General features: G+C 32.3%; 1 protein-coding gene across 1 annotated transcript; it reads right to left on the bottom strand.

Annotated features, from left to right (window-relative positions):
* Positions 1-8,086: 8,086 nt before the first annotated feature.
* On the bottom strand, positions 8,087-16,900 carry LOC143050894 (uncharacterized). Its single transcript, XM_076223999.1, has 6 exons — positions 16,813-16,900; positions 14,146-14,180; positions 12,983-13,303; positions 9,479-9,793; positions 8,472-8,513; positions 8,087-8,097 (listed from the first exon to the last, which is right to left on the bottom strand). Exons 2-6 carry the CDS (start codon positions 14,177-14,179, stop codon positions 8,087-8,089), a joined length of 723 nt encoding a protein of 240 aa, XP_076080114.1. The 5' UTR covers position 14,180; positions 16,813-16,900.
* Between the last annotated feature and the right edge of the window lie 1,388 nt (positions 16,901-18,288).

Genomic DNA, 18,288 nt, shown 5'->3' with positions numbered 1-18,288 from the left:
TTCTATTTTTAGTTATGGGGGCCATCTTGGTAGATTAGCGGGGTCGTCGGGTACATTTCGGCTGTCGGAAAAATTTCGACTCGTTGAAAAAAAATGGATTTTGGTATGCATCCATGACACAAAATCAGTTCATGTTTAGCAAAACCAAATATACACAAAAAGCTAAGGATTGAGGCCATCAACATGAAGAAAAACAACTCCCATCTCTCTGCAAGTGTAAAATGGGCCCTATCACTGGCTTGAGCGGAATTCGTCGGATAAATAATGTGGATAGACTTTGTAAGATGTAACACCAACAAATTTGGCCCGGTTATTCGCTTTCCATTTGTTTGCTGTGTTTGAGCTTTTGATTTTACAATTTGATAAAGGACTTTTCTTTAAAGCTGAAACAACATGTAGATTCGTATAATTTTGAATAAATAGACCGTTTAAATTTCAGTGAGTTTGTTTGGTTTATACACATCGTCGCTGGGCTTCCAAAATGTTGTAAAGTACAAATTGTTCAAGAAAAAAGTATCTCACAAACAGGCTTTGAAAATTTTGACAAAATGCATGCTTCCAAAATGTTGTATGTGAATTTTAACATTTTCGTAAATAGCTTAAATTATTTTCACAGAAATAAAGAAATGTATAATTATTTTATTCCCAAAGCCATTATACAACGATTTTCAAGTTTTCATACAACATTTTGGAAGAAAACTTTACAAACAACTGACATTGGCAATTTTGTAATATGTCTTATTTCAAACGTTTTTGATTGGTCTAACTGTATGCTATTTTGTAATACCAAAGATTTCCTGCCGCCAAGACCATTGGTGTCAAAAAGTATATTTAGCCAAAAAGTCATATACGACATTATGGAAGCCCAGCAACGACATAATAAATTATCAATGAAAATGGAATCCGCTTTAACGTTGTACTTTACTGCGCTTTTACAATTGGAAAAGAGGGACGAAAGATACCAGAGGGACAGTACCTAGTCAAACTGGAAATTAGCCAAAGTTAGTTGTGAATAGTGATACTGGCATTTACTGTACCAACTTTACCGTACCTGATGCATAGTTCGATAATGTATCTTCAGTGATGCTCGGGACACAAATATGTGAAAACCTGATACAATCCTCGAAGACCTGATGAAACAAAACAAAAAACTAAAAGTATATCACTCAACGCTTTATCTGAGGGAGATACATTTCCAGTTACTTTTCTTGAAAAACTCTTTCAAAATTTTACGATAAAGTTTAGGAAATGGTGTGCATTATTTTTGATTCGAGCGTCACTGATGAGTCATTTGAAGACGAAACGCGCTTCTGGCGTAAATATAAAATTTCAATCCTGGTATCTATGATGAGTTTATTTAGATTAGAACAATAAGATGTTCAGTTTATATTTTTGTGTCACTATTCTTGAAACGTGAATTAAGTAAAGTTTGATAGGTTTAACATCTGTAAGAAGAATATATCTTGACTATATTTTTAGTCGACTATACGGTATGGGTTTTTCTCAGTGTTGCTTGCCTTAAACTGCTTACATCAATTTCATTTGCACTTTGGTTGATAGTTGCATATAGTATCTCAATGGAAAACGGAAGCACTTTAGAAATAAAACTAATATAAGTATACCGTATATAAGATTTTTTTTAAAGAAATGAAATTAAATGAACGTAGAGACAAACAAATCCGATTTAGAAGAAAATAACAACACTATAAAGTATGGCAATGTTCATGTTCCAAACATAAGGTCACGTCTGCTCCTTTATCAATTAGTGTGTTTGAAATGAACGAATTTTTATTATGGCATGCCTTATATAAAGATGACGCACCTCCTTTCACGCCAATGTTGACATCTGCCCCTCCTGCGATTAGTTTATTTACAATATCAATATTCCCACTACATATTGCAACATATAATGGTGTATATCCTGATTGTGTGTATGTATTGGCAGACGCACCATTATCAATTAATGCGTTTACTAATTCGACTTCGGCAGTATTACAAGCAATGTATAGTGGAGTGAACCCGTTCAAGATACTTTTGTTCAGGTCAGCTCCTGCAGATATCAGCGCATTAACAATAGAAACGTGCCTAATATAACATGCTGTATATAACGGTGAATTAGTTTTGGAACATATATTTACATCCGACCCATTCTCAATAAGTAGTCTGACAGTTTCAACGTGTCCTTCGTGACAAGCATTGTGCAAAGGTGTCATTCCAATGTTGGAGCTTTTATTAACATCTGCACCTTTGTCAATGAGTCTTTTGGCGATCGAACAATGACCGTGCATTGCCGCTACACCCAGTGCAGTTTGTCCATCACTTCTGCAAACATCCACGTTTGCGTTGCAGCTAAGCAAAAAGTCTACAACATCAATATGTCCCGCTTGACTTGCCATAAAAAGTGGAGATACGTTATTCTTCTTTGATTGGTTAATAGCAGCACCATGATTAATTAAAAGTTGAACGATGGGTAAAAGATTCATATACGAAGCAATTAAGAGTGGTGATTCACCGTTTGGTCTGCTCTTGTTGCAATCATTATCGTATTCTAATATCCAGCTTGTAATTTCTTTGTCCCCTTCAAAACAGCTCTGTAGTAAGGCACTGTCATCAGTATTTCTTATATCTGTTTTTTTGGCGAGGTCCGATTGATCAGACGTATCAAAACTCTTCAATTGTTTAAGTAAATCTGTTCTAAAGGACAGATTTTTCATATTAACGTTGGACAAAGCCACGGATACATTTCCTTTTGACCATTCGGAAATAACTCTCAAAATGTATTTGGAAATACATTTTACTGGTAATGTTATTGAAAATTCTGCATTAATATCTTCTATTGGTGTTGGATATGAAAAACGCTCCTTTATAAAAGAACATGCACAGCAATCTAATAGACAGTCGATGTGTCTTGTCCCAGAGTATTTACCAATAAAATCAAACAGTTTATCATGTATAGTATGATATATGTTGTGTTCCTTTGATATAAACGCACCATTAAGTAAGTCTAGTGCTTTCCTAAATACAAGCTTGGATGAACCCTTGTTTAACTCGCATGCCTCGCATACTCTTTCAAGTTTTTCATTAAATACCAGGTCATTTGTTGTAAAATGATTTTCACTCAAACTGTTATCATAAATGACGCAAAGTAGAAGAGCACAGTATTTGTATTTACCTTCATCCCCACCAACAAACAGACTATTAAGTTCATTTTCAAAGACAGAAAAGGGATGTTTTTGCCATCGTAACAGCTTTTTTAGAATAATCCCCAAAATATACATCTGCTAGTAATACTTTCTCGTCTAAAGTTAGACAGAGATCGTCAGCGTTCAGATTGCATACACAAGTTCTAAAAAGAGGCAGTTCTGCCATTTTCGTATCCTTGAAAACTTGCAATCTGCAAGTTGCGATAATTTTACAATACTCGTCTTCTAATACGGTTTGTATGTCTCTCAGCCACAACTTCCATTCTTCTATGCTTTGATAATTAGCGGTGTAATTACCACACAGGTCATCAATAACGAAAATGGTTCTCCTTCCAGTGGAATGGAAGTCTCTGATATCTTTTGGAACAGTAACTGGAATAACTTCATATCCCATCTTTTGCATTTTAAGTGCAGCGTATTGTGTTGTCACTGTTTTCCCGACTCCAGGATTCCCTAAAACTGTCACGCATTTATTGCTCTGGAGACATTCCATTACTTTCGTGCTGGCCCTTGTAGACAAAAACTGCGTATTATCAGTTTCCCAAGATTGTAAGATTCTACAAATGTGGGCTGAAATTTAAAGCAAAAAATTGTTTAAGGCCATTTGTCTTGTAAAAAATTCATATAGTATACAGTTTTTATTTCGCTGTTATTTCGCTGTTGCTTGTTGCAGTTATTCGTTGAAAGAAATTGAAGAATTATCACTAAGACGAAAATATTTCGTTTTCTTTTTATTTTTTGCTGTTCTGATTTTATTAGTATGTTAATTTTGTGTTTTGTTCATTCAATGTATATTGGTAGAGACAGATTTACTACGCACATCAGTTTTACTACTAGTATCTACGATTCCGAGATCTTTTTCATTTTATTGATGAAAGTTAGAAATTAATAACCCAAAACGATTTGAATTACAAAACCGGTAGCAGTAAGTTTGCAAATTAACTCGAAGTGTAAAGAGTAAATATACTATTGTTATACGAATTACTCAATCAAAAATATTTTACTCATTTTTGTTGTCAATATAATGGAATTTTATGCCGGTGTCATACAAGTGAAAGGCTTAGCTAGCAATAACACCAGCTTTGAACCACCCTTTTCAACACAAGGAAATGCCTGTACCAAACCAGTAGTATGACAGTTGTTTTCCATTCGTTTGATGTGTTCGATCTTTTGATTTTGCCATTACATAAAGGATTTGAATTTTCCTTGGAATTGCAAATTATAAGTGTTCAAAATTTGCACAAACATGCCAGTAAAGCAACGATAGTTTTTAAAAAAGTAATCTCTTATATTAAGTACCTCTAACGTTTTTTGGAATACTTTCGTTTAAATCAATTTCTAACCTCTGTACCTTTTCTTGTAAATCCTTCACTAAAGATATATGAAATGAAAAACAATGTAAGATCAACTGAAACATGAGCCATTGACATATTTTTAGTGCTGAATGTTTGTTTAACTTATTGGCTACTAAGAATGTTGTGCAGAAACATTTAATCAATTCAGGAAAATGCACTTGTTATCTTATATATATATATATATATATATATATATATATATATATATATATATATATATCAGTCTAAAGATTTGCACAACGGTACTGATATAAGATGTTATAATACGAAAATGTTGTTATTAAATCGTGTTGACAAATATTTCGGCTCAACAAATGGCCTTCTTCAAGTCTCACAAGTTTTAACAATACTGATACATAATGTATAAGGTGTAAAAATAGATCAGTAATAATACAGGTAAGTTTTGGTCGATTGATTTTAATCCAAAATCCTGAATATCATTATTTGTACGACTTTGCCCCCCGCAGAGCTATAGAAAAACAGTACATTAACGGGTGTTACACGGACTCTTTTTAGATGATACACGGACTCTTTTTAATTGTTACACGGACACTTTTTATGAATAGAATCACTCGTGCATGATAAGTGAGTTCATGGGCACTTTAACTTTCACTTAGATTTGAACTTTTTGGTTCACCGACTTATTTCCTGTCTTTTTATTGAACAAAATATTTACGTTAGCATCAATATCTTTTTTCAAACATTTCCAGTTAAATACTATTCATATCAGTACACTTAGGTATTAGACATTTAACTTTAATAGTGGGGGGGGGGGGGGGGGTGTTTCTCCTAAAATAGATATTTTTATCCCAAATTTTATGAGAAAAAAAATATTATGGTCGAGCAGATGACAAATTAATGTTTTGCATGATTCCTGATTTTCCGAATACCGTTAATAGTGCTAATTTAAACAAAAACATTTGGGTGATGACGTTGAAAAGTAAATAGTTAATATACTAAAAAAAGAACACACCGCCCCCTTTATGAAGCAAAATATTCGGTCAATAAATGTTTTCTTCAATATATGGACATGAATAGTATTTTGGACAATGCTGAAAGTAAAGAAATGCTGATACTTACGTGTATATTTCAATAACAATAAGACAGGAAATAAGTAAATAAAAATCAAATCTAATATCAAAAGATAAAGTGCCTATCAACTCACCAATGCACGATTGATCCTATGAACGAAAAGTGTTCATGTAATACACGTCCAAATAATAAGCAGCAAATCTAGAAGAAAATCATTCAACTTATGTCATCAATTTTGGGCGGTAAGCTGCGATTGGATCATATATTAACACGTGTTTAATCCCGATCAACACTTGCAAATCTAGAGACGAGCATGAATTAAAAAAAATCAAAATATATACCTGAATATATATAATATTAAGACAAAATCCATTTTTTTCATAAACATTTCATTCACTATTGAAGTAGGAAATTCATTCTTTTGATACATTTTTATTGTTATCGAATTTATATAAGTGGCGGATCCAGGTCCAAATCCAGGACAAAACAGGTGGGGGGTCCAACTTTAAGTCCCCATTTAAATGCATTGATCGTCAAAAAAAGGTTGTTCCAACCCCTGCGACTCCACCACTGAATATTAAATTCGTGTATTTTGCAACAAACGCGCGATTTTTACATTTTTTTTTATTGGAGGATGGAATGGCACATCCTACATTTTTTCATCAAAAATAAAAACCACAGCCTCTTTATTTTAAAATGATTAGACCTCCCCCTCTCCGCTTTCCGTTTCATTGATAAAAATCAAACGTTATCTTACTTACCATTAAAATATTTCTTTAATACATTACCTTTTTACGAAGTTGCATTTTAAAAGTCTAAAATGCGTACAACATTCATCTTTTACTTTAAATGGTTCTTTTTTTTTATCGAATTATTAGATTCCTGATTTTTTTTTTCTTGAAAAAAAATCTCGGTTGAAGGGAAATGAAAAAAAAATGTGTTTATACTAATATGATAACTTACATTTATTTACTGCTTTATGGCTATCTAAGTTTCTCAAATGTTTAGTCTTGCTAAAAGTATTATTAGTTTCTTGAAACGTCGTACAAGTCAGATAAAAAACAAAAGTAACAAAAGAAACAGGCCGGTTACAACCAGCCGAATAGTTTTTCTGCACTTGTAGTCAGGTCAAGGTCTGAGGCTATCGCCTCGGACCTTGACCTGACTACTCGTGCAGAAAAACTATCCGGCAACGGTTGTTACCGGCCTGTTTCTTTGTTACCTTTGTATTTTATCTAATACATAAACAAAACACTATAATTCAATATACGTGACTGTGTATATTAACAATAAAAATGAGTGAAAAACAAAACCGTTAGTATTTCTTATTGATGCCGTTTGGATGATGTACATTAAGTTCCTTTATCCAAAAGCTTTCCCGAACCTGTCGCTGGGCATCACTCCAGTGAATGTTCTGTTCAATCACTAGAATTTTCATGCGGTTAAAGTCATCAGGTTTGTGACCCGACTGTCTGAAGTGCTGAGAAACTGGGAGAAGTGGCTTCTTAGAGATATCACTCCTATGGCCATTGAGGCGTTTGTGGAAAGGCTGCTTTGACTCACCAACATATTGGAGGCCACAAACCGAACATTCTAGTCTGTAAATAACATTCATACTTTTGCAGGTGACATTGCAAAATATCTTATAGTTGTTTTCGGTTGCCTTACTGTGAAATGTTGATGAATGCTGCATCTGTAGGCAGCAGTTGCTATATATGTTGCATTTCATTGTTTCTGTTGTTTCGATGTTTTTCCTCATTTTCATGACGTGTTTACCTCAGTTTTAGTTTGTTACCCGGAATTGTTTTCTCTCAATCGATTTTTGACTTTCAAACAGCGGTATACTATTTTTGCCTTTATTTGAAATAAATGATTGATATAAAAATTTAAGTTATCCACAAAAATGTGTTGTTTCATTCTTGAAAGCTATACTCCTTTACAAATAAACGGGTTTGTTTTTGGTGATAAAAGAGAGGGGGAAGAGTTTGTGATCTATATTTTATAACATCACCAACATTGTCACACATGTTTAATGATAGTTTTTAGGATTCGACATTGTACTTCGTAGCTTACTATTTTCGTGTCTGTAAGACGTACGACATACCAATTTTGCTATTCATCATGTTCATTAGTGATATTGTTTATTATTTTATTAATATATGAGCGTCGCCGGAAAGAAATCGCCAGTGCACGTCTACATACATATGTATAAAACCTTCATTTATTTTGTAGCAATGAAATATGAAATAAAAAAAAAGAATTTTATAAAAAACCAAAATTTCTAGTAGTTACAGACTTTCGAATATATTTTTTCCAATTCGAAAAAGGCTAACAGGTGTATTGGTATTAATTTGCATAGGTCGATTTATATCCGACGCAGCTCATATATTAATCATTGTTAATTGTCTGATTCTATAAAAAACAATTGACCGAGAAAGATCGTTTACCAATCTCTGACACAGACAACATATCTGTTCCGATCAATACTACTTTACACTACACCCAATCTGGACATATTAAGTGTAGTATTGTTCATATTAAGGAACTAATATAAAGTGAAGTATTGTTCATATTAAGGAACTAATATAAAGTGCAGTTTTGTTCATATTAAGGAACTAATATGAACTCTGCGCCGGAGATTGATAGTTTACATATTCCAAAGAAATAGAATAATAATAAATCTTAATAATAACATAGATATAGGAAGATGGGGTATCAGTGCCAATGAGACAACTCTCCATTCAAGTATCAATTTATAAAAGTAAATCATTATAGGTCAAGTTACGGTCTTCAACACGGAGCCTTGGCTCACGTCGAACAGCAAGCTATAAAGGGCCCCGAAAATTACTAGTGTAAAATAATTCAAACGGGAATTTATTACCTTTTTCTGAAACTTTTATCCTGTCATTTAGTTTGTCTCTTCCTGAAATAGATATAAGTGATACATTATTACATAACTATGCAGTTTAACAGTCAAATCGTATATTGTTTTGTAATGTTCCTTATTTCCCCATAACACATTCGTCAGGACATATCTTTGGAATCATTATATGAAGGTCTGGAGGGGGAGACGGTCCTTTCATTTTTACTATTCTTTATTCTTTTTGGGGCTATTATTCTGCACTTTTTTATCTTTATTTTCTAGTCTAAAAATCCTACCAGACCCTCATTGATATATTTTAATAAGAACATTTATCTTGAAAAGACTATTGATAAATCATTGTAAACATTTCTTTCAAAGCTGAGCTAGCCACATAACTAGAAAAGATGTTTGCTCTTTATAAAATAGACCAATTAACCTCAAATTTATTATGGAACCAAGTGAAGCCGCTTCATTAAAAACACAAAAAATAGATTATCTGATATGTCCGCGAGCACATGCATACTTGTGCAGTGTTTACCGTAAGAGCTTTTACTTCCAATTCTCTTCAATTTGCAATAATATGAGTTAAAAAATACAGTTTATATCTTTTTAATATCCGTCGTTAGCAAGTTTAAAAAAGTAAAATAAAAAAATACTGAACTTTGAGGAAAACTCAAAACAGAAAGTCCATAATCAAATGACAAAATCATATGATAAAACACATCAAACGAACTGACAACAACTGTCCTGACTTGGTACAGGCATTTTCAAATGTAGAAAAATGCTGGATTGAACCTGGTTATATAGCGCTTAACCTCTCACTTGTATGACAATCGCATCAAATTCAATTATATTTACAACAATGCGTGAACAAAACAGACATATTAGGTAAAATTGTCAAAATATGGACAAAGCAGTCATCACTGTGTCAAAATTTCAAAACAAACAAATGTTTAACAAAGAAGCACAAAAAGCATCTATCAAATTTAACAACCACATTCATTGCTTCACGTTAATGTACTTACCTATCATAATAAATAAGATATCAGTTTGACCAACATCTGTTTGTTCAATTTCATCTGCCAAAGCACTGTCACAATCGTCGCCCCTTAATACTTCTAAAAATGTCCTGTAGCAAATTTTATTCTTTGGAATAAGTTTTTCGATAATCAATCTGTTGCGATCTGTAGCCGTTATTTCTGTCGCCATAATCTGTTCTTTTTCTTCTCGGTCTATTACATCTTCAGAAAACAACTTGTCAACTATATGTAAACTTGATCCCATCCCCTCTACCAAAGATTTGTAGTTTTTCTGCAATCTGACAGAATGTTCTCTAAGATCTGTCAAAAAAACTAAACATTCAAATACAAAATAAATGTGTATTGTAGAAGACTGCTATAGTATACACATGCGTGAACACAAATTTCTTTATATGTGTTATAATTCTAATTGGGTACTGTTAACATTTACAGAATGTTTAAATGACTAATCAGTATTTTATACCATTATTACTTGGTATGATGGTCCAGCTCTTTTCTTTTCACCCGAAGCAATGAAAAAAAGGTGAACATTTGTTAATATGTATATTTATGTCTTTGGGTGCGGTCAGATAGGCTATAATCAAACCTCCTAGTATCATCATTTATCGCATCATGACGGATTTTATATATGGTGCAGGATCTGATTATCCTTTCGGTTCATCGGAGATCAACCCAGGGGTTCGCGTTGCTTAGACTTGAATTTTTTATGCGTTTCTGGACTGATTTGTATTTTCGTTTGCCATATATGTATTGAGATTCCGCCAATTTAGACGCACCCCTTGATTGACTGCAAGGGTACAGCGGATCCATGTAAACTTCCTAAGGATTAATGGGGATGTGTCCTTTACATGATTTTGTCTCTCTGTTTTTTATATTAGTTCTGAATTTCCCTTTGATATCTTCCGCCTCTTTCGACTCGAACACTTAGTCATCTTTTCAAAGCAGAGGTATACACACAAAAACACACCTGATTGAAACACACGTGTGTATAAAGTATGATTTGATTAGAGGCTACTGAGAGAAAATTAAACATACTTAATTTGCTTATATGAAAAATAACAATAGACTTGTGTAAACATGTATCAAAAGAGAATTAAGACACTCATAAGACACTTAAAGTAATTTTAAGTTTGTCATCTTGGCGTCAACATTAGACAAGTGTCCTTATAACTTGCATTTGGCAAACGTTTTATAGCAACTAATCTAGAAATGATAAGCTTTTCACACATAAATCTGTGTATATCCATACAAATTCTATACAGAAGCGTCCTGTAAATTGCCAAAAAGAAAGACCACCATTCTAAAAGTAGAAGATACTCACAAACGTACGTACTCTTGATGTGATGTAATTGTCAGTTTAATGTATTAGTATGTATGTCAAAGTTGCAGAAACTTGTTAGTATTAGAAATAAAACATTCAATGAAATCGGCATATAAGTGATCAGTGTCGATTTGTATGTTTAATGAGAAGGATCCAATATAACAGTCACATGATCAAAGAAAGGTAAATGTGCAAAAGGAAGGAACTACTATAACCGTTTTAAACATTTATTTGTGTGTACAATAAGTGTTTACGTCTCTAATGGAGATTAAAGTTTTTGAATTTATATTGGTGATGTCAGACGGTCTATAATCACAATGTAGATACTATTCTGTACGCTATCCGGAAGTCACGATTTTCGAAGCGAGAACTTTTTGGATCACATTTTAAATTTGATGGATATACTGAATTAAACAATAAATTGATCATCTGTACATTGCTTAATGAAAACTTATGCTGACATCGATATTCTAAAATGGTTTAGAATTAAATCCAGCACATTCATTATTCGTATCTTTGCCTTAATTAAGATATTTTTAAGTGCATCACTAAGGGAAATCAGTCGGTGAACCTAAAAACAAGCTTTTCACCCTCTTAGTGTACGGTTAACGTAAAAACTTGACTTAATTAACTAAATGAAGTATATTTCAAGTGGTGGTATAAGTTTCAACCAGATTTTTGAAGCCAGAAATAAGAAAATTACACTTGTTGGAATTTATCACTGTACGGTTGGTCTCGCTTGTATATTTTGAAAATGTATGATCAGTCTTTATTTCACTGTATTCTTGTGATGATTTTAAAGTTATTTATGATACATAAGAAGGTGGCATTTTTCTAAATAACACAAATATATTTCAATAAATTCACATCCTGAAAACTTATTAAACATGTTTTAGCTTGATAGGGTGTACATTCTACTCGACTTACTACATTAAGTATAAGGATGTTTAAATGTTGCTAAAATAAGAGGACGGTTTGTTGTATATATAAGTTTCAGAAATGTCCTCCGTTATACATAAAATTGTACAAACACACAGATTTAATTGTTATATAAAACTGCATGTTACATTTTAATGCTGTGTCGTTGTTCTCCTGTAATATTTAATGCGTTTCCCTCAGTTTTGGTTTTTTACCCCGATTTTTTTTTTGTCCATAGATTTATGAGTTTTGAACAGCGGTATACTACTGTTGCCTTTATTTACACACATTCGAGGCCGTACTGTAGCCTATATTTGATCAAAGTTCCTTCACTTTGTTTTGGATATAGAGCTGTCTCTGTGACATTCAATTGTACACCACTTTGTAAAGCGGGGGTTTGTAGTGATAGAGAAGTCCGTCTTTCTGTTCGTCCGTTGGACCGGTACAATATGTTAATAGTCTTTAAAAATGTAATAGCTAAACAGATTACTGCAACGACACATTATTACAAAGTCCACAAGCGAATCATGTATTGCTTTTTAGGCATTTGATTTTAAATAAGACTGACGGAACAAAAATATAATTATTTTGCCGTCTACAAAAATCATCAGAAATATATCTGTATTGTCTGATAAAAGAAGTTACACGTTATAGTTCCCTGGACAGTTCATTATATCACATAGACTCGTATATACCTTCAAATTGCCGTTTTTTTAAATCTGGCCATATAGTCAAAAAATCTTAAATCGCTTCTACAATACAGTCAGTTCTAGACTGATTTAAAAATTTATTTTGGGATCCTCAAGGAAAACATATTTTTTATGGGAAATACGAATATTCTACTTAAATACGAAAAGAATATTGAAACAGTATATATTTAACTGTAAACTGATGCAAACATTTAAGATTAAAATAAAGATTATTTGCTTTGTACTACTAGAGCACAATTTTCCATTGATTTCACTTTTCCTATCAAGTTGGTGTGATGCACACGTATATTTTATATTCTAATGCATGTTTTTGTTACAGTTACTCATATTTATGATGCTATACATACCTTGAAGATGTTCAAAGCACTTTATAGATAAAGGAGTAAACAAATGATGAGAAAAGTCACCATAGGCAAAACCGTCCTGTTAGCCAGTTGGAAATCATCGCTTCGAAATCGCGACTTCCAGACAGCGTACAGAATAGTATCTTCACTTTGATAATAGTAAAGACAGATCCATTTTCTAGTATATTAGTCTTACCACTTTTAAAGGAATCTTGCTCAGTTTCAGTGTCTGTTCTTATGTATTTCTTGTTTTGTCTCATCCGTAGCACCAGATCGAGGTATAACGAGCCAGATTCGTCCAAAGCATCAACAAGATAGTAAAAGCTGTTATAAGGCCGGTCTATCAGGATATCTAATAAGATCTTATTTCGTTGAAACTGTCCAGGTGGACATTTTATTTCCCGTGCATCATCAATAGTCAGAACACATCTCGAAATGAGGTAATCAACTACACATGTGTGCAGTTCGGTGTCATGTAACAGTTCGTTATAGAAAACATATATTCCGTGATTTGTAGCTTAAAAAGAAACATGAATACTTACTTACATATTTTGATGAATGTGTTCTTCAGATTCATAAGCTGATAATGTATAGCTAATAAACACGTCTATATATTAACCTAAACAGATCCATGTTTGTACACTACCAACAATTTGCCTAACGTTTACATGTACATTACATGCCGCTATATAAATAGTACTTTTATGAAACATCACTAATCAGTACATTACATGCCGCTATATAAACAGTACTTTTATGAAACATCACTAATCAGTACATTTAATGCCGCTATATAAACAGTACTTAGTCTCTTAGAAAACATCACTATTCAGTACATTAAATGCCGATATATAAACAGTACTTTTAAGAAACATCACTAATCAGTACATTTATATTCTCGTTTCTTGTAGAAAACTTGAAGGTGCGTCATCAAAAAGCGTCTCTAATTATAACTGTTCAATCATAGATTGATGAATAAATGTTATTGCTTATACATAAAAAAAAATCATGCGTTCTGTAGTCTGATAGGTTAATATGGAAATAAGGAGATGCGGTATGATTGCTAATGAGATAACACACCACCAGAGTTCAAAGGAAGTGGGTGTCAGAAATCCAGGTGTGTCCGTGATAATCCTTTCATTATCACTCACCACTTTCTGGTATTGACCATGTGTATGTGGCCATCCTGTAAATATAACTTACCATTATCTACTATTGATCGTTTGTCAGTGGCCATCCTGTAAATACAACTTACCATTATCTGGTATTTGTCATGTGTCCGTGGCCATCCTGTAAATACAACTTACCATTATCTGGTATTTGTCATGTGTCCGTGGCCATCCTGTAAATATGACTTACCATTGTCTGGTATTGATTGTGTGTCCGTGGCCATCCTGTAATTTATATATAAAAAATAATAATTTGTTTTGCTGGATACAACAACAAGCGTAAACTTTATTGACTACAAACATAGATCAACAAACTGTAAATTTTGTCCTTCTTCAATATTTTTTTTAACTTCAAAAAATTTATGAACAATGCAAAAAGACTGGAAATACTCCAAACTTAAATCATCAGAATCAAAAGCATTATCAGAAGCACGTATTTTTTCTAAAACATCTAAAGAATTTTGCACACTCCAAAAATAGTTAAATCTACTATTTTCCTATATTCTAGTACAAACGTTAATAATAAATATTGATAATAACTAAAAGCACTGAAATATTATTTGTAGAATAATTCCTAGAGAACGCGATTAGATAAAATTTTCCTCTTTTTTTGTGTATTTAAGGTAACCAATACATTGCAAAGACCTTCATATAGTCAATAGAGAAATTAAGTAATGATGTGGTCGTGATACGTTTGTGCACTTTATGTCTTTTTGAGATGCACAAGGACTTGAACGTAGAAGAATTAAAAATATCATTTTTAAGAACGTCTGCGTAGTATTTACGGCCCACCACCACCGCATTGTTGGCTGCGTTGTCGGCTGGTACAAACACCAACCACTTTGAAAGTATTTAAAGTTCATTTCTGATTCTACAAATAGTAAACATTTTTTAAGGAGAAAACTGAAGCCCGATTCCAGTTGTGGGATTTTCTTGCTGTGTTAAAGACATATTAGTTGGCTTTGACTGTTTTCTGCTCTTTGGTCGGGTTGTTGTCTCTTTGACACATTTACCGTTTCCATTCTTGTTTTCGTTGTCTATTTGTCCGTTATCAATTTCTTAAGTTTATTTGTTATTTTTGCTTTTTACTAATCCTGTTTACAGATTATATCATAATTCGATTTATACATTGTGATATGGTTTCAATTTAGAAAAAGAAATCAGATGGTGGCCTCACAATTTAATAGTTTCGCTTTATTTAAAAGGGAGGCCAAAGATACCAAATGAACATTCATTCTCATACTTTAAAAAAATAATGACAAGCATGGTTAAAAATGAAATAGACAAACAACAGTACACAAATAAAAGAAAACTAAAGACTGAACAACACGAACCCCACCAAAAACAGGGATAATAAGGAAGGGTATGCAGATCCTGCTCCACACACAGGATAATGCATTAAGTTCACTGATAAGTTTACATAAAGGTGATGCCTTATATACATAAAATACAACATAATGTGTAACATTCAATGATAAACTTTAGGATACTAATACAATTAAATATTGATTTATTAAAATGGTCTCAGGATTAAACGAAACATTATTCAATATATATATTTTTCAAAGATCAACAACCAAAGGTGTAAAAAATTGGTCCATAAAGTACTTCTAAGTACGTTTATTGTTTTTTTTTCCTTAAAATGTTATTTGATCATTTAAACTGATATTATGTAACGATCAAAATAATTAAAATAAAATTGAGAATGGTAATCAGGAATGAGTCAAAAATACAACAACCCGACCAAAGGTCAGACAACAGCTGAATGCCAGTAATGGGTCTTCAATGCAGCGAGAAACTCCTGCACCCGGAGGCGTTCTTCAACTGGTCCCGAAAAAATGTATAATAGGTCAATGATAAGGGACGTAAGTTCTAGAATCGTATTTCAACTGAGCAATGGAATAATTAATATTTGAATCCTTTGGCAACTAGCAGTCATCAAATCTATGGGTACATATTCAACTTGAAAGGAAGAGTGAGGTTAAGCTCCATGTTTAATAATGCTATATGCGTTGTCCGTTTTGCTGTTTTTCTTGATAAGCTGATCAAAATAGAAATATGAAAATATTGTTGCTTATCACTTTTACAAGTCATAAAACCGAATATTTTGTTTGAAGTTTTTTTTATATTATCTATTCTATGTACATGTATGTGAAACCAATGATACAGCAATTGCAATACACTCGTCTTAGACGAACGTTTTATGGTATACCACTGTCCGTCTTTGTTTCCGTCCACTTACTAAAAAAATGTTCATCAATTCTCATGAAACTATCTAATTGGTGAATTGTTTATATCTAGAGACGAAAGCTCCCATTTCATTTTTATACATTTTATATTTGAATTGACGTTTCCGAGTAATGAAATTTTATTGAAAAAAAGCAGATTTTCCTGTTTCAAGACAGTTATCCACAAAAACTTTAAGCGTTGTCTCATTTTTTGGTTCACTACCTTTGCATATTTAATTTGTTATGATGCAATCTATTTCTATTCCGTTATATCTGGATTTTCCCTTATCTTTTTCTATATTTAGTAACTGTGGAACAAGTCCGTAGAACAAGTTTAGAGAACAAGATTGTAAAACTAGTTCGACGAGGAAACCAAGCCTACATTTTGACTTGCGTTTTATTTAGCCATGTAGATAGATAAGAAATGTTATAAATTTTGACGAATTTATGAGGGAGAATTTGAATATATATTATTTAAGCCGCCTTGTTCGGTTACACGATGTTAGTTTAAACAGTATTTATTAATGAAAAATGTCATGATAAATATTACAATGTTACATAAAGTTGTCTCTGATTATATGCAGAAAATAAAATATGCAAATATAGCATTTAAAAATAACATATCTTACCTTTTTCAAAGAACTAACAACCTTTTATTATACATAGTGTAGGCACAAAAGTTAAAAAGTAGAACATTCCTCTAACACGTCATATATAGAAAAGATAAATTACAAATTTTACCTGTAACGTCAACTTCTAATGTGTACCGTATTATCAAGTACCTTTACAGGATAATGACACGATAAAAAATAGGAGATTTTAAACTGTGAAGGAAAACCGATTTAGACACATTTTATTGTTCTAAACCCTAACCCTTTTACATAAGTCTTTTTTGATAATCGTTTATTATAAATTCTGATAAAAGAAGAGCACCGTTAACGTACAATCGTAAGAATAATGTTAATTCAAGACTAGTTTAATTTAAAATTTTATTTGTAAATATATCCAGTTCTTACACCTTACACCTTGTTATTATTTCAAAACTATATGGTTTAAATACTGTAATGACTAGACTAAGAATTAATTATAATATACATTATTTATGATTATTATTGTCCTTTTTCGGTTGTCTGTACATAATTTTATATGTTTCCTTATGTTTTAATGTAATAACAGGTAACTTATATATATATATATATATATATATATATAGGTATATTGACCTACAATGTCACTACTCTTATGTTTTTTTCTTTAAGTAAATGTAACCAGATATTATTTTCCCTAACTTGACCATAACTTGTTTACGTAAATGACTTATATGCATACTATGCAATCCATATTTAAGCATTGCATTTACATAAAAAGAAAACCAATGGATCTTCCTACCTTTTTCATTAAGTAATCATAACCACACATTATTTTTCTTGACCTGACTAAAACTTGTACAAATAAACATGATTCATTTCATAACTGATAAATGTTTATAGTGTTAAAAACATTTCAACGTATCTACACATCCCATTTATTTCACCAAGTGGCACACATTTAAATATTATTTTGCGATTTGAACATATTATACTCAAACTTAAATAGACAGATGCGATATTGATAGTTGGTAAATACAATGCCAATATGTCAAATATATAAATGGGATAACATATCAAAAACAATAAAAAACAATATTTTATAGACTTTATGATTATATAATACAGGAACGAAAGATACCAGTCAAACTCATAGATTTGAAAATAACTGACAACGCCATGGATAAAAATAAAAAGACAAACAGACAAATAATAGTACAGAAGACACAACAGAGAAAACTACAGACTAAGCAACACGAATCTCACCAAACACTGAGGGTGATATCAGGTGCTCCTGAAAGTAAGCAGATCCTGTTTCACGTGTTGCACCCGACGTGTTGCTTATGTTATTATAAATCCTTTAAACAGTCTGATTAGGTAGGTCTCATTTGTAAAAAGGGAAGGGTATTGTAGTTACGACATAAAGAATATATCCGATATCATCTGTGAAGCGGTTATGTCATAACGGTCAACCAACTCGTAATGGCGTCTGTTTAATTTACAAAGTTTTTAATTGAT

This window comes from Mytilus galloprovincialis, chromosome 11 (assembly GCF_965363235.1).
Source record: "Mytilus galloprovincialis chromosome 11, xbMytGall1.hap1.1, whole genome shotgun sequence".
In the NCBI taxonomy this organism is placed as follows: domain Eukaryota; kingdom Metazoa; phylum Mollusca; class Bivalvia; order Mytilida; family Mytilidae; genus Mytilus; species Mytilus galloprovincialis.
This window is presented reverse-complemented; position numbering and strand designations above follow the sequence as displayed.

Coding starts and splice junctions, on each gene's coding strand:
- LOC143050894 (XM_076223999.1), bottom strand. CDS start 14,179: ATGGCCACGGACACACAATCAATACCAGACAATG. Junction 9,794..12,982: donor GCAAGATTCCTTTAAAAGTG/GTAAGACTAATA, acceptor TTTTTTTGACAG/ATCTTAGAGAACATTCTGTC. Junction 8,514..9,478: donor TATCTTATTTATTATGATAG/GTAAGTACATTA, acceptor TATCTATTTCAG/GAAGAGACAAACTAAATGAC.